The 22,594-nt window shown below is 39.3% G+C and overlaps 1 protein-coding gene across 3 annotated transcripts in view; it reads right to left on the reverse strand.

The window, feature by feature from the left end:
* STAU2 (staufen double-stranded RNA binding protein 2) overlaps positions 1 to 22,594 on the reverse strand; it is a 176,530-nt gene that overhangs the window by 60,802 nt on the left and 93,134 nt on the right. For 2 of the 3 annotated variants that reach the window (XM_075023452.1, XM_075023453.1), the window contains exons 12-13: positions 21,505 to 21,812; positions 1,642 to 1,755 (exon numbers count right to left, since the gene is read on the reverse strand). In XM_075023452.1, the coding sequence (XP_074879553.1) occupies positions 1,642 to 1,755; positions 21,505 to 21,812 (422 nt within the window). The remainder of the gene's footprint in view (positions 1 to 1,641; positions 1,756 to 21,504; positions 21,813 to 22,594) is intronic. The other variant, XM_075023454.1, reaches the window with a different exon arrangement.

Here is a 22,594-nt window from a genome sequence, read left to right on the forward strand (position 1 = left end):
AATTACATAACTAAAAGCAATGACGAACATTTTTTAAACTTCAAATTGAAGTAAGATTAGGAAATTCTAGCTACACAATGACCCAAGCAAATGTAATTCTACCTATTTGTGCACATGCTAGGATACAACCTTTATCTATGTGATTTTATGCATTATTTTTTTTCCTCCCATTAGAATGTCCTGTTTGAAGCACTGGACGGGTACACTTGGGATCAAACTAATGCTGCACATAATCTGGAATTTCCTAATTTCTAGGTGCTTGACTTTGCAGGCTCAATAACACTTTTTCATTTAGATGTCTTAAATATATAATTATTCAGGTCGCTTAAATGTGCTTTTTGCTTACAAAGTCTTTTTTCTGTTTACATATCATACTGTAGCCTAAATAAATGCTAAGACAAAGGCCAAGCTGGCTGGTAGCCCAGAATGTAGTTGTTACCAAATTGACAGGGACCACCTTAAATTCATTGAAATGTCTAAATATTGTATTTGAGTTATAACTAAGGGCGATCTTTACTGAAAGAAAAACAGAGCAACTTTAGAACAGCATAAACAAGTTGCTGGATGAGATGAGAATTGAATGTCGAAGTATGGTCTGACTTACCACAGCTCTCCATTACTGTAAAACACCAAACACTTAAGGACAGGAAGTATCCTCATGTTACTATGTAAATAACTAATGGGCTTAGTTTATGTTAACAACTAACTCAGAAACTTCCAATGAAAAAAACCCACCAATCGAAAATGTGGCTAAGAGTGTCTGAAGCTTTTCCCCAAAAGTAACTAATTCTGATAATTCTTAACATGACTTTTCCTTTTTCCTTAGAGAATCTTTCATAGAGTCTGATAAAATGTACGGTAAATGTGAGCCCAGTACAATTTAAAGATGGCTTGCAAAGGCAAATAAAAATGGTACTTTTTCCAGTCTACTGAAGATCTGAAAGGTGCAAGGTTTGGTTTAAAGTTTTCTTCTACTTGTTTCCTTTTTGCTTTTAAAACTTTTGGAGTATCAAAGTCTTGTCTTGCTTTTATACGTAAGAGTGTTGGAGGACAAGATGACCAGAATTGAAGTCCCCCTCAGTTCCCATCTGAAGCAGCAGGGTGATGAGTGATTAACATTGAGATTTTTTTTTCCTCCTGGCTTTTCGCCAGAGGCTTGAATTAAACATTTTAAGAACAGCCAAACAAAATGGAAATTTTACATAGTCTGATTAAAAATCCCTTTCCCCTCTCAGATGCCAGTTCCTTGTGACAGATGATGGCTAGAGATGATGGCTTCATCTCCCTGCTTTCCCAGCTACCCGTAATCTTCTAGTAAAAATAGGATAGACAAGACCTGATACATACATAAAATCAAACAAAATCTTTGCAGAAACCTCACTTTAAAACCAAAGCAAGCTCTTCAGGCTTTCCTAATATGTCTTAAAAATATGTAAAAGGCAATATAGTTTTGTCTCCTTTTCAGGTCACTCTTAAGATCTAATCAGGATTTTACTATGGCAAGATAGGCAAATCCCAGTGACAAGAACATGCCATATGAAAAGCACAAGTTGTGTTGAAATTTAAAATTTACTAATACTGACATTCTGGCCTTACTAGATATTAATATAATTACAAGAGTGTGGGGTGAAGGTATTATACCTGGTCATGGCTGGCTTCAATGGAGCTTCCGATACCTTGGAAAGTCATCTGCACAGGAGACAGTGTCAAACAGGTCATACACTCTTTGCCATTTTGTCTATCACTGTAGTGTACCTATAACAGAATAACATACGTAATCTGCTAAACACCAGGTTTGTACAAGGGAGTCATGCTAAAATACTGTCCCTTTTCAACAAGTTTGTAAGAAGAATTCCAAACATTTACATTGAATTCATCTTTAATATAAAACAAAGAGTGTGTAAAATATTCTAGGTAGTCATATACTGAACTAGGGCCAAATTTTCTGTGATATGTCTGTTAGATAGTTTTTAAAGTGCTGTGTTCTTCAGTTTCTGAGACCTTTGAGACTGAATTCAAGATGCTGTATCTATACAATTATAAGAATCCAGTTTCAAGTTATAGTTTCCAGCCTAGGTGTCATTTTAACAGCATTTTGTAGCTTAGTTATGAAACATCCATGTAAATCATTATACCTCCAAAAACTTGGCAATAGTATTTTAAATTTTTTAATTGTAATTCCATTTCTACTACACTCCACTAACTCTTTTGACATAGCTAATGTTGTATATTTGAATTTGATTTTGTAATTAAATCAAAATGACAGATAAAATGGAGAAGAATTCACATTCTTCTTGAGATGTCTAGGATATCCTTTTCTAAGAGTAACCAATTCCCTACTGATGTCAAGATGTGAATGTTGAACCTGAATCTTGCATGAAATACAGAAGAAGATAGTGTTTCTACTTGAATTATTCTCCTTGTCTTCAGGTTCCTTTCAGACAGTTCTTAAATCCCCTAAAGAAAGGATGGATTTTGGTATGTTGAGACAAAATGAAATTAAATGTTGCCAGTGTTTCATTATTAAGAACAGGTTGCCACTCATGCTGAATTGTTGAAATATTACAGTTCTCTGCGTAGCTCCCAGCTTCTAGACAGGCAGATCGAGCACTTTGTTCTACAGGAGAGGTGGAATTTAGTTTATGGTGGTAATTTACATTGGCTATGTGACCCCTGTCAGAAATGGAAAGAGAGATCAGCTCTGCTGGAGACAGACCTTTTATGTTAGTATCTATTTACAGCTGTATAGCTCTCAGGCAAAAGTTACATGATAAAGCTTCATCTTGACATTTAGGCTACAATATTAAACTAATTAATTAATTAGTTAATTAAATTAATTTCTGAAGATGACTAGGAACCATATTAGAGTTATTCCTGTGGATATGATTTAGTGATGTATGATACTTAATTGTACACCGTGCATATTAAATCCCCTATGCCTAACTCTTCTTGCCACAGGTGCAAAGTGGGAATACGACAGCTGAAGCAAAACCAGTGCAAAACTGGCTGAGTGAGAGGAAAACCAAGTCAATGCTATATTTCAGAATTACTTTACTGACAACACATCAAAACAGTTTTGCTGTGGCCAAAAGTAAGATACAGAACGCAAAATTCTTGTACTGTGTATAGAAATATTGGTTTCACTCAGCCCTTCTTGAAGCTTTCTGGATTATCCCTGTCTCTCTTCCTCTCAACCCCCACAATATGTGCCTACTAAATTGCTTGTGGCTTTCTGCCAGAAAAGCCATACTACTTACTTAGAAATCACAAGAGGCCCCTTCACATATACAATGGTTTAACTTTGATTAATCAAAAGAGGTACAAAGGTATGAAATTTGGCTTGCAAATATAAACTGAAGTTCTTTAAATGTCACGGACTACTGTTATGACAAGGACTTATCAAGCTTCCACAACTGTGGTATCTGGTTGCAAGCTAGATATTCTGCTGAGTACGTGTTGTGGGAATGAGATGTGGAGAAATGGGGCAGAAAAGCTCAAGAGAATGATTCTGTACTGCAAATATGACATAGCAAAAGGGGCAAAATCTGGTGACTGACAAAAGTACATGTCTTAGAGCACATATGGAGAAATGGAAAAATGGCATTTTCTGAACTGCATAGCATGTTTGTAGGCTTATTTTTAATGATAATAATATGAATAAGGTTACACTTCACTAATGAAGCAAGGCTAACCAGCTGAAAGAACAGGAGATAACCAGAGGGAAAATTATTATTAGTATTACATGACACTATTATCTGCAGCAGCAGATTTGATCCATACCCCATTTAGAGTCCCATATTGAAATTGCAATAAATTCATAGTTTTGGTATCTTTCTAGGCTTAACTTTCCTGAAGGAATTTCATGATGCACTTTTGGCCACATCTGAATATATCAAGGCCATTACTTTGTAATTTCTTAGACAACAGTCCTCTAATTATCTCTTGCCCTGTTGAAGCTCTTCAGTTGAAGCAAAACCCCCACTTTTTATGTTACTGATATGAATAGTGATATAAAACCCAAAAGACTGGACTTTGAATGGGTGACAGAATAAAACTTTGTCCTTTCATCAAAACTCTCTAGTCTACAGATTTGTGCAGTCAGCAGAAACATTCAGATTTCTTCTATATTTGGCATGTGTATGTACAATTTCCTGGTAATCCTGTTTTGTTATTTATCAGTCCAGCTGCTACATTCTCAAACTCTCTATTTTATTTCTTTCTTCTTCAAATTTGATCTATGACCCAAAGTCTGGGGTTTTTTGTCAACCAAGTATTCTAGGTATTTACCTATTTGAGCAGAATGTCCAAAATAGGCACTTAGAAAGAAATCGTAGTAGTCAAATAGTTATGAAATAGTCTGAATAGCAGCAGATGCTTCTAGGTTTTCAGCCAGCAGTATGTTGCAAATATTTCAGTTTATATGTCCATGCTATTATGACTAAGTATGGGAGGAACTTGAACGTCTATAGAACTGGTTTAAGAATATCACATCATCTAAGGCAGGGGAACGTGAAGGCACAGCAAACACTTGGTTCAGTATCTGTGATCAAGGAGTGGTGACTGAAGGCTGGCCAAGTGCTCCAATGGTGATGACATGGCCATTATTGAGATTCACAATGACAATAATACTTTTCTAAGTTCCTCAGTGCTGTAAGAGTCAAGAGTGCTTAACTACAGTTCATGTCCACAATAACTCTGTTAGGCAGGTAAGGACACTTTGTGGACGGATTTTAAATGACTCATCCAAATTCACTTGGCACTGGCAGGAGTGAATGGCAGTGCTGGGACTATAACCCATCATTAAGGCCTCTGGCCTAACCACAACTGGTCATTTTCCCTTTCCAATTATGGAGGTAAAAATAAGAGAGGTATGAAAATAATTACTATCTATGTCCAGGACCTAATTTTCAGGCTTCAATTTTTTTGTAATTAAGGGACACTCACAAATTAGCTCAGTGAATTTTAAGGATTAAACAGCAATGAAATTTCACTTATTAAAATTCAGAGTGTTTTATTTGGATACCATATAAGCAGAGATTTTATAGAACAGCATTAGGATCTGGTTAGAAAATAATGGCAAGGATACAGATGTCTGTAGTAAGGGTTGTGCAAGTTTCTGAGTAAAATGCAAGACTCCAGCCTCTGACTATTATGAGTGATTTACATGTAATTCTCCTCCAAGGTATGTCTACACAGCACAAAGCAGTGCAACAAGAAGATCCTGGCAATAACTCTAAATAAGCCTGTTCATTTACTGGAAAAACCTTACAGCACTGCTAGCTTTTCTCCTGGGTAACTACATATGCGGAATACCTGAGATAAATCATGTATAACCAGCTCAGGAATCCCAAACACAGCCCTCCATTGTGCTGGGTGGGCCGGGCATGAAACCTCCGTGTGTAAAACAAAAAGTGCATCCTGGGCACCAAAATAATGAAATAAATTCTAGAAGTATTTTCTTCCACAAGTACGTGCCATGGATTTACTCATGCACATATGCTTTCATGTTCGATATTCGCATGAGATGCAACTGTATATCCTTTTCACAGATTGCTTCAGTCAGGAACAAGCTGCATGGTATGAGTATGTATGGAGGGGTGCTACTCACTGGTGTATGTATATAGAAATGTATGCAAAGGTCTGAAATCATTTGACAACTATGTTGAAGTTTGGCCCTTGTTTTTAATATTTTAAATTACTGAAGAGGTGCAAATATTTTGCTGGACATTTATAGCTTCACATAAAGGAAGATGTAAGATGAATGTTTACAATGTTACAACTGAATGTGGAATAGCATAGCCCAAATTCTCAACCTTATACGTTATTTTACAAAGGAAAAACTAAATTACACTGCACAAAACCACATAAGAAATTACGTCTAAGGTAACTTCTACCATAATGCTGCTCCAAAAGCAGGAAATTTCCCATTTCTTTCATATTTATACAAAGATTTCTCTTGAATCTTTATTATAATACCCTTTGCTATGTGCAAGTGTTCTGACAGAAACTGTAAAAATATTGCAGGATTTGTCTTGCAATAAGCTACTTTAACACAGTGGATCAATATGCAATTTCAGAAAATGACCATAGTTAATCTTCATAAATTATCCTGTAAATACAACGTCCCTAACTTCAGGAACAGGATAGTCTGCTGGTCTTCAGTGGGCACTTCTGAATTTGAACATCCACCCTTTTGCACGAACAAGGGCTATGGTTTACTGATTCGTAACTGAGGAAGGTGAGACCTGTTATATTACTACATAGTACTTAAGCTTAACTATAATATACTAAACTACTGTTAGAAACGAGCTAACTGTGCGTTAACAAGAGACTGAGAGGAGCAAAAATAAAGGCTACTATTTTCACACACTGCTGCTTAGATGTTCACAGTTTGAAACACAACTTTTGTCTGGCCAAACACTTTCTTTCTTGAACATTTAATAACTTAAAAAAAAAATTAATATGAATTACTAAAAGAAAGAAGTAATCTGTGACACTGGAGTTCATGTTACCAAACCAAAAACTACTCTGAGTCAAAGCATCAGCAGGAGTCTTAGAATGCTAGACAGAAATAAACTAGGTAATAAAATGCCATTATGTTCAGCAACACACAAATCTTCTGGATTGACAAGCCTGGATTATTTTGTTAGAACAAAGGATGGTATTCCTTTAAATCTGCCCCTTAAAGTGAAAGCACCCAATTTAGACCTGAATTTACAGAATGATTTCCAAGATTTTACATAGGTTGCTCTGGATTTACAGTGACAAGCAAACCAGAACGGGCTCAAAAATCCAATGTTAAGGTAGGAATTATGACTTGGACAAGTCTCATGAAACTTTTTTTTTTCCTTTAGCTTCCTGGTGAAATGATTGTCTTTTCCATATTGGTCTTGTATCTTCCTCTTCCTGTTGCTCATCTACTCTTAGTCATGTCATATACTAAAAAAAAAAAATTCAACAATCCTGTTTGTTTGAGCTCAGACTCTGTTTCATGCATATTTATTGGTGAAGAAATACTCCTGGCACGAAAATAAATTAAGTATACTTGCTCATTTCAACCATTTTCTCAAAGCCAATATTAGGAGCTTTCACAGTATTTTAAGTATTCTAGTACTTAAAAGCATGAAACCTTGTATCACCCGTAGAGCTTTCCTAACAAATAATAGATTAGTCTTTTAAGACATGGAACAACATGAGAGAGATTCTGAATTCCACTTTGCATTCTTACTACCTGCTTTACAATTCCATATATTTTATTTGCGAGAGTAGAATAGGAGTACAGTAAAAACAAAAAAATAAAATTTGGGAAAAAATCCCATTGTATGAACAAAGTCTTTTACAAAAAGTTGAAGCATAAACAAAAAAACCAAGACTGACATGAAAAAAACTGTCCTGGATGAAAAAATATGACATGCAATAAAAATAATTTCAAAAAATCAGAAAAAAAGCATTGAATCAAACTGTTTCCTGCAATGCTGGAGTTCCTTGATGTAGTGCGATTACTAAATATAGTATTTTACTAATCTCAGCAGGGAGCTGGCTAACTGCATGCCCGTCAGATGTTTTTAATGGTCACCCCCTGTGGAACAAATCTAAGGAGTGCATGAAAAACACCCACATTTAAAAAAGCCCCCTTGCTAGATCATTAAGGAAAGATAAAGGCCTGTACATTCGGATGTGATATATAACACAATCATTGTGTCAAGAAAACATATGTTTGATTAGCGCGCCTCAGGTTCATTAATCGCTGTGTCTGCTTCACAGCAGTGGGCAAAGTTTCCACCGTAGCTACTGCACAGAAGGGTATAGACGCTCGGTAGCTTAAAGACTGACAGTTCAGCAGTAAATCTTGAGCTATTCCAACATGCTCCCCTCTTACAGAGTTTGAATAGCAGCTGTATCACAGCCTTAAATCTTCATTAAAATACAGTCCTAGGGTTTAGACTAAGAAATAACCATTACTTTACCATAAACAGGTAACAACAAGGAGACCAAAGGCATTGTCACGGGTTACTGCCATAGTATTTTAAGTTCCTGACTATAGTAAGGCAGACACTTGACATCTATAAAAACATGTGAAGTACAAATAAGAGTGAAAAAACTCACTTGATACAGTTCCCAGAGAGAATATATGAAATATTTGCTAAATGCAAAACAAGTTTATCAACTGAGCCAAAGCAGCTTGTACGTCCTTTTTTTCATGCTATTTAGATATCCTCTGAATTCAGAGCTCCTGTTTCAGTGATGCAGGAGATCTGGAAAGTTTGGCTCAGTCAAGCAAGGGAGACCTGGGTCTATCCTACCTCTGGATGTGATAGTTGGTTCTAATTAAGAGAAAATTAGCTAACACTGCTGCTGTCGCAGGAGCGTACAGGTTTATCAGTACAGTAGGGTTCTTACTGTTTACCCTCTATCTGTTAAACCTTAACCCAGATATGTATTTATAAAGACAGTGCTCCTGTGGAGCACATGCAAAGCAAGTAACCATATTTTCAATGGCTGGCATTCAAGAGTGCAAAGAGACCTGTTTGTCTGATAGGGAAGCTGAAAGCAGGAGACGGGACATGGCTTTCTATAAAAAATCACACTTACATTGAAGAGCACCTTGCTACCCTGTTCACGTCCTCTATTCTATAACTAAGATATGTATTTTTTTGTAGACATAGTAGAGAGTAATTTACCTTCAGTGAGTTAAAACACTGAATACTATCTTCGCCCCCCAAAATGAGTAAGAAAACCATGATAAAAAATAATAAATTAATTATTCAGAAATTAGAATACTGCAAAGCACTACAAAATAATGTAAGCTATAGCTAACAAGTTTTTTGCGGAAACAACTTCTCTGCCTTTGATCCATTCATGTCAATACTGTATTTTCAAGAAGAGGAGTTGAAATTAATTTTATAATTCACAAGCAAAGGAAATATGAAAAACTGGCAACCCTGGGATCTCCTGTTTTCATCACATGGCCTAAAAAAAGAAGGGAGGTGAGGGAGTTTGTGTTCTGCTAATAAAGTACACAGAGGACGACCATGGTATGGAGCATTTGTGGAGGAGCCTGTGTCTCAGGTATCATCCTGAACAACTGACTAAAGGGAGAGAGGAACTTGGTTAGTTTTGAAAGAGAAAATAGTTCAGCTTTAAAAGTACTTTGTAGCAAAAGCATCAATGGAAATATGTTTTCATGTACACTCTTTCATTACAAAGGTTGTCACTGGAGTGAAGAGTGAAGCAAGCATTAAACATTCTCTGTTTACAAACTGCATGTGAAAGCCCCAATGCTGCATGAATGAAGAGGGAACAGGATCGCTGTGAAACCGCGAGTACAAAACCAGCTGCCTGAGTTTGCTGAAAAGTCTGATGCTGATACAGAAACTGGTTTTGTGCACTAACCTAGATATAGGGTAGTATGTGGAAAGAACCACCCTTCTTTAATTAAAACAAGAAACAATCATTTCACTTCTGAAAATTACCCTGCTTCATTGTGCTCCCAATTCTGAATGAGACTGAAGGAGACGACAGCCAAAAAAACCCCTGAAAGCCTTGGCCTCAGGTCATTCTGAGAGGCATAAACTGTAACTTGCCTCTTTTCTCCATCTTCACCTTTTCTTGTTGCTTCTCTTTTTAAGGGTTTTTGCTTGAGAGCCGAGTTCCCTTATTATAATTAAAGCTAAACCCCAGTCTACTATGAATTCACCATGGCACCTTCACATTTTTGCCAGCTGAAGCTTCCAGTCTTTCAAAGTTTTGGCTGTATTCCAAGCCAAGGTCCATAGCTAAGTTATCAAGTCACGTTAGGATTTACTCAGAAAGATTTTGGCAAGGAATGTGGCCCAGTACGTTTAGTGCTGGCTGCAGTATTTTGAGAGATCCCAACAGCTTTTAAACTTTCTCATACGTAACCCCCCTAAATCCTAAAATTGGTTATGAAAATATAATTCACATTTTTTCCATGGACCAAGTTACGTGCAGGGATATGTGGGAGGATTTTAATGGTTATTTGCAAGACACTGAGGAGAAAAGCTAAAATGTTACCAAGGTGACATCCACACCACACCTGGGGAGCCACACAATGCCATTAGCCAGTTATTCTCCATTTACCTTCTTTTCTTTTAAAAACTGAAACAAAAAAGAAGCACCTGGCTGTTTCTGGAGGCAAGAAGAGCAAAACTTCAGCAGCACTTGAATAAAGGGCTTTCTTCCTTGTAAGAGGAAGAGAGGTAACGATGGCCAGAATAGAAGAAAGCTAGTTTAGACAGATTTCTGGCCAGAAGCCAGGTAGTTGGAGACCTTGTGTTAGAAAATTTACTGCCCCTTGTAGCTAGATTTGCATTTGTTTTCCTAATTCTGTATACTTTTTAGTTAATTCAGAAACATTCTTCCTGCAGCAAATATTACCTCCTGCATTATGCTTTGTGAATGAATATGCTAGGTTTCCAAACCTGCATACATTTTCTTATGGAACCTGTTATTAGAATGATTGTTATAGTAATTTTTTTGAAGAATGACTACCACTATTTCCACTTCCTTTGAGGTCAAAAATGGGATAATATGGATAGATGGTCTACAGTCCACAGAAGTGTATCTGAAATAAATGGAAACTGATAAAACCACTCCTTGTAGCTCTACCCTAGGTCACTGCCGTCAGCTATGGCAATGTCTACCTTCCCTCTGAAGTTAGTTGATTAAAAAAAACCCCTATAAACCAGAATGCAATGAAGTTCAGGTACTCTGATTTTCACATGAAGCTCATTCTCTCAAGAACAATTCTTGCTATCAGCTTGTTCTGTTTTATCTCCCTCTATTTCACATTCCTAACATGTTTTCTTACTTTTGGCTAGTCATGTATAAATTAGGGTTTGGAGATGTTGAAGCCCTTTCCTACAGAACATAGCCATTCAATGTCAAGTGGATTTTCAGTGTAGCAGGACACCTGCAAGTTTCTGAGAGCCAAGCAAGGACTCTCAATAAACAGGCAGCCTGCTGTTGTGCAAATCAGAGATGCCACTAAAATTATCAATAAAATCCTGACTGACCTGCTGCCTTTCCTTGGAGGAAACTTCTTTCCCGGTCAATACAACAAAAATAGTAGTTTTCTTGAATAAATGGGGAAGTTTTGTAGCAAACAACCTGATAAAGGTGTAAGTTTTCTTCAGAGCACAATGACTGTAAGTTCACATAGATAAAAGAAGATCTCCCATTTCCTGACTTCTGCCCAGTGGCACACAACTGTAAAGATGCCAGTGAATCATAAAAAGCTGTACTAGTTTTGACTGGGGTGGAGATAATTTTCTTTGTAGTAGCTTGTATAGTACAATGTTTTGGCTTTGTGACCAAACCAGTGTGGATAACACACTGTTTTAGCTATAGCTGAGCAGCGCTTCCACAGAGTCAAGGTCTTTTCTGCTTCTCACCCCACCCCACCAGTGAGTAGCTGGGGGGGCACAAGGAGTTGGGAGGGGACACAGCTGGGACAGCTGACCCCAACTGACCCAAGGGATATTCCAGACCATATGACATCATGCTCAGCATATACAGCTGGGGGGAGAAGAAGGAGGGTGGGGGTCGTTCGGGGTGATGGTGTTTCTCTTCCCAAGTCACAGTTACACGTGACGGAGCCCTGCTTTCCTGGAGATGGCTGAACACCTGCCTGCCCATGGGAAGTGGTGAATGAATTCCTTGTTTTGCTTCGCTTGCGTGTGTGGCTTTTGCTTTACCTATTAAACTGTCTTTATCTCAACCCATGAGTTTTCTCACTTTTACCCTCCTGATTCTCTCCCCCATCCCACTGGAGGTCAGTGAGTGAGCGACTGCGTGGGGCTGAGCTGTCCACCGGGTTTAACCCATAACAGTCCCTTCTGGCACCCAATCTGGGGCATGAGGGGTTTGAGATAAAAACAGATTTGATGAAAGTATGCTAGACCAAATTTATAGTTGTTCAGCTACTAATTGGCAGGCTCCTGTGCTTGCCATGGGGCTTGCTTGCTTCACTGTAGATTAGAGTCTAGTGCTTGTTAGTGGCTGTTTTTTGCTTCTTCTGTTTCCTATTCTCCTTACCATCCTATTCTGCTCTGCCTGGGAACTTACTGATAACAGTAATGGGCTGGCAGACGGGCAGGGAACTGCTGTTCCTGTGGTGCTGTACTGGACAGGCTGGAACCCAAGTCCAGGGGACTGTGACTGTGGATAAGTGCATGCTGGAGCAGGCACATCCAGAAGTGTATGGGGCCCTGGAGTGAGTAGTCCATGCCAGAGCAGGTACTCCCCAGAAGGGACTGTGGCCTATGGCTAAAGTCATGCTGGAGCAGGTACATCCTTAAGGGATGGGGGCCCATGGACAAGCCCACACCGGAGCACATACACCCCAAAGGGACCAGGGGCCTGTGGATAAGCCCATGCTGGAGAAGGGGCAAGGGGAGGAGTTTGTTGCAATGTTAAACCCTATAGCCTAGTCCAACAGGACAAGGGGTGAAGACTGTAATGGATGTAGTTTTAAATTGTTGTAACCAAGGGTTTGAGTTGCATGTTACAGGAATTACTATAGCAGGTACCATCTGAACCAACAGAGGACAAGCCTCACAAGAAGACGTGAAAGTGCAGCAGTGATGCAACCTGAGCTGACTTTGGTGCCCAATAATGCCACACAATACACCACTTCTCCTGTCCTGAGTGTCCACCATAACAGATGGAGTAAACATGGACTGAATGGACTCAATGGACATTTTGTGGACTTTTTAAAGTGGTGACCCATAGACTAAGGGAATGATATCTGTGTATATATCAAAAGATGGGAAGCGCTGGGGGGGGGGGGTGGTGGTGGTAAATGAAGATCTATTGAATAGTGTGGGTCCTGAGCATGACGTAAATGGTATGGAAGAAGGGTTGGAGGTTATACTAGTTTTGACTGGGATGGAGCTGATTCACAGAAGCTTGTATAGTGCTAAGTTTTGGCTTTGTGACCAAAACAGCACTGATAACACACCGATGTTTTAGCTATTGCTCAGCAGTGCTTGCACAGCATCAAGGCCTTTTCTGCTTCTCACACTGCCCTGCCAGCAAGGAGGCTGGGGGGGCACAAGAAGTTGGGAGGGGACACAGCCGGGACAGCTGACCCCAACTGACCCAAGGGATATCCCACACCTATGACATCCTGCTTGGCAATAAAAGCTAGGGAAAGAAAGAGGAAGGGGGTACACTCGGCGTTATGACATCTGTGTTCCCAAGTAACCACTACATGTGATGGAGCCCTGCTTTCCTGGACATGGCTGAACACCTGCCTGCCAATGGAAAGCAGTGAATTAATTCCTTGTTTTGCTTTGCTTGCACACACAGCTTTTGTCTTTATCTCAACCCATGAGTTTTCTCACTCATGCCTTTCTGATTCTTTCCCTCATCCCACTGCAGGGGAGTCAGCAAGCAGCTGTGTGGGGCTTAAGCTGCCCACCAGGGTTAACCCACAACAAAAGTCTATAGTAATTTGAACATCAGGCAATAGTTTGGTAACTGGTGAAAGTGCAAACTTCACATTAGAAAAAAAAAAAAAAAGTACCCAGAAGAGACAGAAACTGAGATAATGAGGATTTTGTCAACTATTTCTATAGGTGTTTAAACTCCCTGTGGGTAAGAGACAAACATTGCTGCTGAGATTATTGTACTGGTCATTGAGCATGGCATAGTACAAACACACTGGAAGATAATAAATACCCTTCTGCAAAGGCTCAGATTTCAATACTTTCAGTGATGACAGAGCACAACATCATTCCACACATCATTTTACAGAAACCGATCTGACCAATAAGCAGGTACAGTGCTAGTGAACTTGACTAAAACCCAAGGCACTGGGACAGGAACCAAAAGCCCGATTCCACAGCTTGTTTTGCAGAAGCTGGTATTGATAATACACAGCAGCACAGTCACTCTCGAGCTACTTCAAGGGGTTTCATGACTACTTATTTTTAAATATAAATGTCATTAATTCCCACCACCTTTTGAGTGTTAAAATTAAGGCAAATCAGCTGATCACAGTTACCTCTGGGCCTGACTGTACACTACTATTTTAGAAAAATTTCACTAATATTTGCAGTCTGGGCAATTCTGCTAGGAAAGAAGTCTCCGATGCCTTGGGGGGGGGGGGGGGGTGTTAGATGCAGTTATATACATAGAATTATAGGGGGGGTTGATGACAAATGTGGATGAAGCAATATTTGCTTTAACAGCCTTATTTCAAAAGTATTCACTAACATTATATTACAAACATCTTCATTTTTTAATATTCTAATTTTCCTGATTTTTGGAGATAAGATCTTCTTCAAGAAAGCGTTTATATAAAAACAGTTTGTTGACATAGCCTTCAAATCCGTTTTACATTAATGATGCCAGGAAGCCTGATGTTATAATTTCAAAAGCTTCCTTTAATTATTGTTTGGTTTTTCTAATTTGAATGAGTGATGAGACTTTTGTACTCCCCAGAACTAGCCCATTTGCTGGGGTTCCAGTCCCAAGGTGACAGTGGCCACAAACCTTTCTGCAGCTGACACGGTCAAGCACAGAACAGTATCATCTGGGTTTACATTCTAGTTTTTAGCACTTGCTACACTCTCCCTCATTGGCTTTTGCTGGAGACTTGCTAAAACATAACTTTTGATTCATTCCTCTGCAGGGAACTTTGAAAATAGACTCTCTCTGACAACTAATACTATAATTACAACTATATTCATTATAATAGATTCAGTACATAGAACCCTTCCCCGCAAAACACAGTAAAACTTTACTTTTTTTTTCTCAAAAGTGATTTGGGGGAATCTGACGAAAATCACATCAGCCATTCATGACTCATAAAAGATGGTTTGGTTTTTGTTCAGTTTACCACGGCTCAGCTCCATTTCACCCCTAAATAAATTATCACTTGAACAAAATCACCACAAAACGATTAAACTTCTAACTAAAACTTTTGTAGTGTAGGCTCAGTAGATAACTACAGAGGAAGAATGAAGGTGAATGACATAGTGGAGGGCCACTTTATGCAAAGCAGTGACCCATAAGAAAGGCTGAAAGAAGCAAAGGGAAGTTGCTGCTTTCTATCCTGAAAGAGGAACGGAAGTGAAAACAACAACAACAAAAAGCTTGTCTGTTGTAAAAACTGAGACAGGACATTTGAGATGGGAAGGTAGTCCATAGCCCATCGGAGACCCAGAGACAGGAAATGCCTACTGATTTTCTGGGAAGCCATGGAAGCTTCACTTTAACATGCTGCTTCAAAGGCCTTTATTGAAGCTTTCACCTCCATCACAGCATTCTTGGTTAGTGTGTTTTCATTTCTGCCCATTGGCCTCCTCAGCAGGAAGATTCTGCTTAGAATGAGATGCGATACCAAGCTTTTCTCAGAATGCTTTCACCTTATTTCTACTCACCGGAACAATAAAGAAAGTCTCATAATTTCCTTTACTGTAGCTATTTGAATCTGGAGTCAATGGGGAATGCTTGGGGGGTTTTCCCTTTTTTTTTTTCCCCTAACCTTGCAATCTGTACCAATGAATTCTTTCAATTTTCAAAGCTAGTTCAGAGATATGTGCTCTTCAAGAGCTCAAGATACTGGCAAATGTCTTGCTGTAGCCTACTCCTTCTTATTTACCAGGGCTTTTTTTGTGAATGTGACAAGTTTACGGAAAATTTCGAAGCGCAGTCCTGTTACCCAAATCCACAACTGGTGTGTCAATCTGTTGCCTTCAGAGATACAACCTGTACAAGTAAACAATCTGGCCTTAGTTTTCCAGTCCTAAGTTATACTGAAGATCATAAAAAAGAAATATCCTGATGTGCTGGCAAAGACCAATGAAACTTCAATTGAAGAAAATCCACTTGCTGTGGGAAGAGAAAAAGATAGACTGAAAAGGGATAAGATGTTGCTTTTTCTGAGGTAAAAAACAGCTTCAGAGGTGAGAAAGAAGGAGAGAAATAGCTAATGACAAGAATCCCAGGGAGCTCTTGCAAATTAAGTATGCATATTTTGCTGGGTCATGTAATGAACAAGAACTAACAAAAGAAAAGCTGCTTCCATCTAGTGAAGTCTAATGAATTTTAATTTAACTAAGTAAGCAACATTTCTTAATTGTGACCTGCTTTGGAAAAGAACTTTTGAATTGAAATGGTTATTTCAGCCATCATCAATGAGTCAGAATACTTGGACACAAAAGGTTAATGAAGGAACATAAAGGCAACTGCATCAAATTTCAAGATATGAAAGTTGTGATGTGATGATAATAATTTATACCTCAATTATTTCCTTCAGGCTTAACCCTGAATCCCTCGTTCATTCCTTTTGTATTAAAAGTTCCCACTGAACTCAAATCTGATTTTCATGACTGTGTCTAGATCTGCTTGAGAAAGAGTTTCAGGCCCAAACTCTTCATTATTAAAAAGACCAGGAACTATTTAACTGTGAGGAACACTGTCAACAAGTTCTGACAGTGAATTTGATATTATAGAATCATAGAATCTTAGAATGGTTTGGGTTGGAAGACACCTTAAAGATCATCTAGTTCCAAGCCCCTGCCATGGGCAGGGACACCTTCCACTAGACCAAGTTGCTCAAAGCCCCATCCAACCTGGCCTTGAACACTTCCAGGGATGGGCCAGACACAACCTCTCTGGGCAACCTGTTCCCGTGCCTCACCACCCTCACAGTAAAGAACTTCCTTACATCTAATCTAAATCTACCCCCTTTCAGTTTAAAGCCATTACCCCTTGTCCTATCACTGCATGCCCTTGTAAAAAGTCCCTCCCTGGCTTTCTTGTAGGCCCCTTTAGGTACAGGAAGGCTGCTATAAGGTCTCCCTGGGGCCTTCTCTTCTCCAGGCTGAACAACCCCAACTCTCTCAGCCTGTCTTCATAGGAGACATGCTCCAGCCTCCTGATTATCTTTGTGGCTCTCCTCTGGACCCACCTGAGCAAGTCCGTGTCCTTCTTATGTTGGGAGCCCCAGAGCTGAACGCAGTACTCTGGGTAGGGTCTCATGAGAGCAGAACAGAGGAAGAGAACCACCTCCCTCAACCTGCTGGTCATGCTTCTTCTGATGCAGCCCAGGATACGGTTGGCTTTCTGGGCTGCGAGCACCCATTGCTAGCTCATAACTCAGTTTTTCATCCACTAATACCCCCAAGTCCTTCTCCGCAGGGCTGTTCTTAATCCACTCATTGCCCAGCCTGTATTTGTGCTTGGGATTGCCCCAACCTATGTGCAGGACCTTGCACTTGGCCTTGTTGATCTTCATGAGGTTCACATGGGCTATTATTGGTCAAAGAGAAAGAGATCTTGGGTAAAAACAGGATTTGGATTCACAAACCTTCGCAAATTCAGGCAGGACAGATGTGAAGGTCATCCACCGTCCTTCACTTGGGAAGCCAGGCACCAGTTCGGTGGTGCTGCACTCGTTAGCAGCCACAGCTAAATCTGAGAGAGACCAGGAAACGGTCACAGCACGGCCTAAGCTACGACTGATGGCTGTTTCACATACTACGCCAAGTCTGAAGAAGCCAGACTTGCCCCTTTTTGCTCTTCCTGTCAGCGACTACATCCTTCAGCAAAAGCGGTGAGAAGACACCGAGGAAAGTACAATTATCACTCACACCAGAATGACAACCCACAGCACGTGAGGACATGTCTGCATCAGACAACACAGTACAGGGCAGAAGTCTCAAAGGTATGACTGACTTCAGGCAATGAGTTCACAGTGTGGGGCAACAGCCCAAATTTGCAAAACACCGTGTAGGGTGCCCAGGCTTACAAGTGAACCAGAAGTCAGGTACCTAATCTGCACAGATGTTTATGAAAATCCCAAGAAGCATCCACCTTTTTAGATGATTTTACACCTCTAAATTACTTGCTATTAGCATCCATAGTGCATGTGGCAAATTTGAAAATGTTTTTTAGGTGCTTTTTGAAGTTTGACCTGCTCCAAGAAATTTGCAATTACATTCTTTCCTTGAAATTCACTGAGGGTTGAATTTCCCTGAAATTTTCCTCACATATGTATCTCAGTAGTGAGATCCAAGCACTCCTAGACTGATTTCCAAATCCAACCTCCAACAAAGCAAAATGAGTGTTTGTTTTGTTTAAAGCCACTATAGGGAAGGGTTTGAGCTCAGTGTCAACCCTCGTACAAAGTGTGGAAATTTAGTTTAGGCCCACCTCTGCCGACAACTCAAAACCATAAGCTAAAATGTATGTGCCACAAGTAAACTTGACTCGAGAGTGTCCAGCAGAACTTCTCCTGTGCGTGCAGTCACTCAGAAACGTATGCCTTTGCTACTGGTTGGGGAAATGAGAAACATCTGGAAATGCCCCAAAACATTGAAATCCATCAATGTATAAAATGGAACAGTTAAGCACTGAACAAATGTAGAGGAGGGGAAAAAAAGATATAAATTGTGTAACCATTGCAATCAAAGGAATACATCACATAGAAACTATATCCTGTGCGAGGTTTTATTATGTAGTCACTACAGAGAAAAAGTTAAGATTGCTAAGTCCTGCCAATGCAGCAAGCCAAGTATGGCTGCAGCCGTGCACCAAGACTGACTGTGGGCACTCAGTCATGGCTTTTTTAAGTTTTATGATCTTTGCTTCATGGAAACTCCCAGGGGAATTTCCTACTGGACTACCTGCAATTTGTATTTTGCCTCAGCAAAAACTGGAGGCTCATGTTATTCACATGTAAACAGCTTCTCTAAATGTTTCCATTTAAACAAACTCTCTGAATAATTTACTGCACTTAAACGGTCAGCAGAAATAACTGTAACTTTCCTAATCTAGTTACAAAACAATGACCAAAATACCACAGTCACTTAAAAATAACAATTTTACCAAAGCTGAATTTTCCTTTAAACAATCTCTGGGCAAAGTCTGCAAAAGAATTAACCGGTAGATCGTATTCATAAATACGAAGCAAGCACTAAAAATGCTTTATTCAGAGTTTGTAAAGGCTTGCTTTAAGTATTTGTGTTTAATTATTGCTGGTAATTTGAAGCCTGAGCCTTGAAAGTATCCAAGCTAAACACCTGTTTTCCAGTGACAATGAGCTACTGCTTATCAATTACAAGTATCTTTAGAATAAGTCATAAACCATAAAAATGTAATTTTTTAGTACTTTTTCCATAGATTGGTCCCAATAACTCTTAATATTAAAGGCTTACAATAGAACATGGCTGAGATCATATACAAACAGTTCAGAAGAATTTAAATTAAGTAACCACATTTTAAAGATGTCCCCTGCAGCTAAAGAAGTTAAAAAACCCCATTCAAATAAGAAAATAACATTTTTTTACATTTACAAATGAAACATCATATGAGTATTTATTGATTTTTTTAAAAATTCAAAAATACATTGTAACAGAACAGAATGTATACGTTCTTCAATGAAAGACAAAACTATGGTTATCATCCGGACCAGAATACAAATACATGCTACAATTTAAAATCATTTTGGGTCATTCAGGAAACATGAAACAAGCTAGCTGTTTGCAAATGCAGTAGTTTTCTGCTTAGTAAATATGCCTGAGAAAGTTAACCGGTAAAGAAATCGGCTTTTAAACTCTTAAACACAAAGAGCTTTCTAGGCTGAAATGGTGAAGAGACCTGTGATATGCACCTGACAGGCCACTGAGCCATTTCCCACAGAGATTCTGTTCACTGCTCCACCTCAGATCAGCCACCCAGCAGTGGCAGAGTTTCACGTCAATACCAGGTTTATTCAAGCGAGGTGTTAAAAAGCATGCTAAGATGATGTAAAACCATCAGTGACATACCCAGCAGATTGATGTTAATAATCGAGATTCTCTACCAAACTGCTTGGTTTGTATCAGGGCCAAGTAAAAAGTAGTAGTCTAGTTTACGGATGAAACGGATTATATTTTTTGGCTCAAGGTAAGACCCTTTAAAAACAATTTCTACATAAGCATCTAGAATCAAAACATGAAAAAAACAGGAAAAACACAACTAATCATTTTACAGTAACCACATACTGTAGGCAAGTAGGAATCAAAACAGTAACATAAATTGTGCATCGGTTCTATGAAAATAAAGTGTTACTAGTAGACACAAGCAATCTGACAAGATGTGAAAGTGAGCAGTGAAAACTTCATGGATTGAATTTCTTTTCATCAGAATTCATCTGTTTCTACTGCAGGCAGGTAACAAATGGAACTCAGGAAAACTGAATTCCTATTAGCAGCTTAACTCTACTACAGTGAGACTTAGGCTTTTACCGTTTCTTGCATTAAGAGACATCCAAACTAATGAATCAAAAATGACATTTTAAAAATAAAGACCAAAAGAAAGCTGAACGTACACTTTAGACAGAAACAGCGTTAGGTCAAATCCACAACTGGTGATATCTGATGTATGCAAATGTAATTTAACTATGCTGCTTATGCCAACAGAACATCTGACACTATTTCTTGAGTGCTAGCAGCCTCCTTCACTTCCAACAACTGCATACTTGGTAAATTACATGGGCTGCGACGAAAAAAATCATTATCAGGCATGCAAAAGTTCTAAAAGAAACCTCCCATTTCCAGAATTTGGTTACATGATCAAATTACATATGCTAGAACATACGAAACCAACTTTTCAAATGAAACAAATTCACAACTCTGAAAAGGAAAAAATGAAACCAAAACAAAAACCTATGACAGGAAAAACAATATTTCTACATAGCTGGTCCTATTCCCCAATGGTGCAACAGAGTAAAATGAGCTACTACCCATATACACGTGTAATTTTGCATGTAATGGTGATTGGGAAGAGGCTTCCTTTTCCCTTCTTCCACACTGCAGAAAAGACTGGATGTACTACAGAGGCTGCTACTGTCCCATGAAATGTAGGGTACTTGCCATTGCTGGATACAGGTTATCAGTGCTGAAGGACTCATGCGCTGACCCAGCATGGTTCATCTTACATTCTCTAGTATTGACTGTGATGTCATAAACATTCTGCATTGCTCTGGCACCAGGTCTGCTCCTAGGCTGCACCTTCTGATCAAAACGTTCTACAGGTTACAACTAAGAGGTGCAGGGGGGGAAGCTGGCTTTAACGACCTAGCCCAGAAGACAAATGCAAAGTTAAGGTGGTGCGTCAGTACCTTCTGGATCAGTTGAAGAGAGAAACCAACGCCAGAGCAGTATGTAAAGCTTCTAATGCCAAGAGGTGAAGACTCTCAAAGAAGTGCAAGTAAAAAGCATAATTTAAGCCTGTAATTATTTAAGGAGAATAAACAAAGAAGAGAAAGATGGCCTGCAGTAAGGTGAATGGAAGGAAGGAACAAAAGAGAGAAGGAGGGACATGTATATTGGTGCAGGGTTGTATCTCCTGGACCCAGAAACTGCCTTGGACACCAGCTAATTTTACAAGATAAGTTACATGCATGCCCACATTCAAGAGGGCAAGAGTGAAACCTTGATGGCAATGCTATGATTCTGGCTGAAGAGCTTCATTTTCCCCCTCCCATACCTGAAAGCCTTGAATCCTTGCCAAATACTCCAGCTGTTTTGAAGGCTGCACTGCAGAACAGGGGGAAGCAGGAGATATTCCTTTTAGACCTATGGCTTCGGCAGTTGGGGACGTTCCATTCATGAGAAGTTCCCTGGCAATCGTAGCTGTGCTATTTGTTGTAGGAGATATGCTGAAGAAAGAGCTAGAAGTCTGGCTCATTTCTTTGGACGACAAATAGCTTACAGTGGTACCAGGGGCTGATTTGTTGCGGCTTGCTTCCATCTCTTGATAAACATCAGGAGAGAGATGGAGTATTCCCTTTGGCGCTGAAAATAAAAACAAAGATCATTCTCATTACTCAAAAATGGGTTTGACGTGTAGACAATTTTAATTAACGTATTTTGCAGTGGAAAGCAAAGTAAGCATTTAGAAGCCATATCTTTTTTTCCACAGTAATTGTAAATGAAATTGCATAATTTATTTAGAAACAAAGCAGATCTGAAGTGTCCCTCTTCTTCCTCTTCCCCTACTCTTTTTAAGAAGGCACAAACCTGGACTTGCGGCTAGCACAGAATACACAACATGAACAAATAAGGTTTGGAGATCTACAAACCGCAAGGAACAGCTGCTACTTCAAAATAGTAGCACAATCATTATTTCACTACAATCCTCTGCCTCCTACCTGGTACAATAATTTAGGCTGTTATTTCACAAATAACTTAAATGAGCCTATGTCAGCACTTGTTGCCACTAGAAGTAGTTCTTTCCTCTCCTACCTACACCTGCTGTTTGTACTCTCCAGCTGCACTATTGCTTGTCCCAGCACCAGCACCTGTAGGACCATGCAGTGATGCTCATGAGAATGAGCTGTTGGAGGCAAAAGAAGGGCAGGATGGCTTCTTGTGGTAGCAGCACTGCCTCAAGTGCTGGCTTAAAGTGTTCGCTGAATTACAATGGCAGCCTGTGTTTAAATAACCTTAAATTGCCCTGCAGCCACATCGTTACTGTGATAACGACTCTTATGTGACTGACTGCTCTTCAATGAAGAGGAATTTATTATTTATTTATTTAGCTGCCTATATGGCATCCTATAGTTTGCAAATAGCTA

Source organism: Buteo buteo, chromosome 3 (assembly GCF_964188355.1).
Source record: "Buteo buteo chromosome 3, bButBut1.hap1.1, whole genome shotgun sequence".
Classification (NCBI taxonomy): Eukaryota; Metazoa; Chordata; class Aves; order Accipitriformes; family Accipitridae; genus Buteo; species Buteo buteo.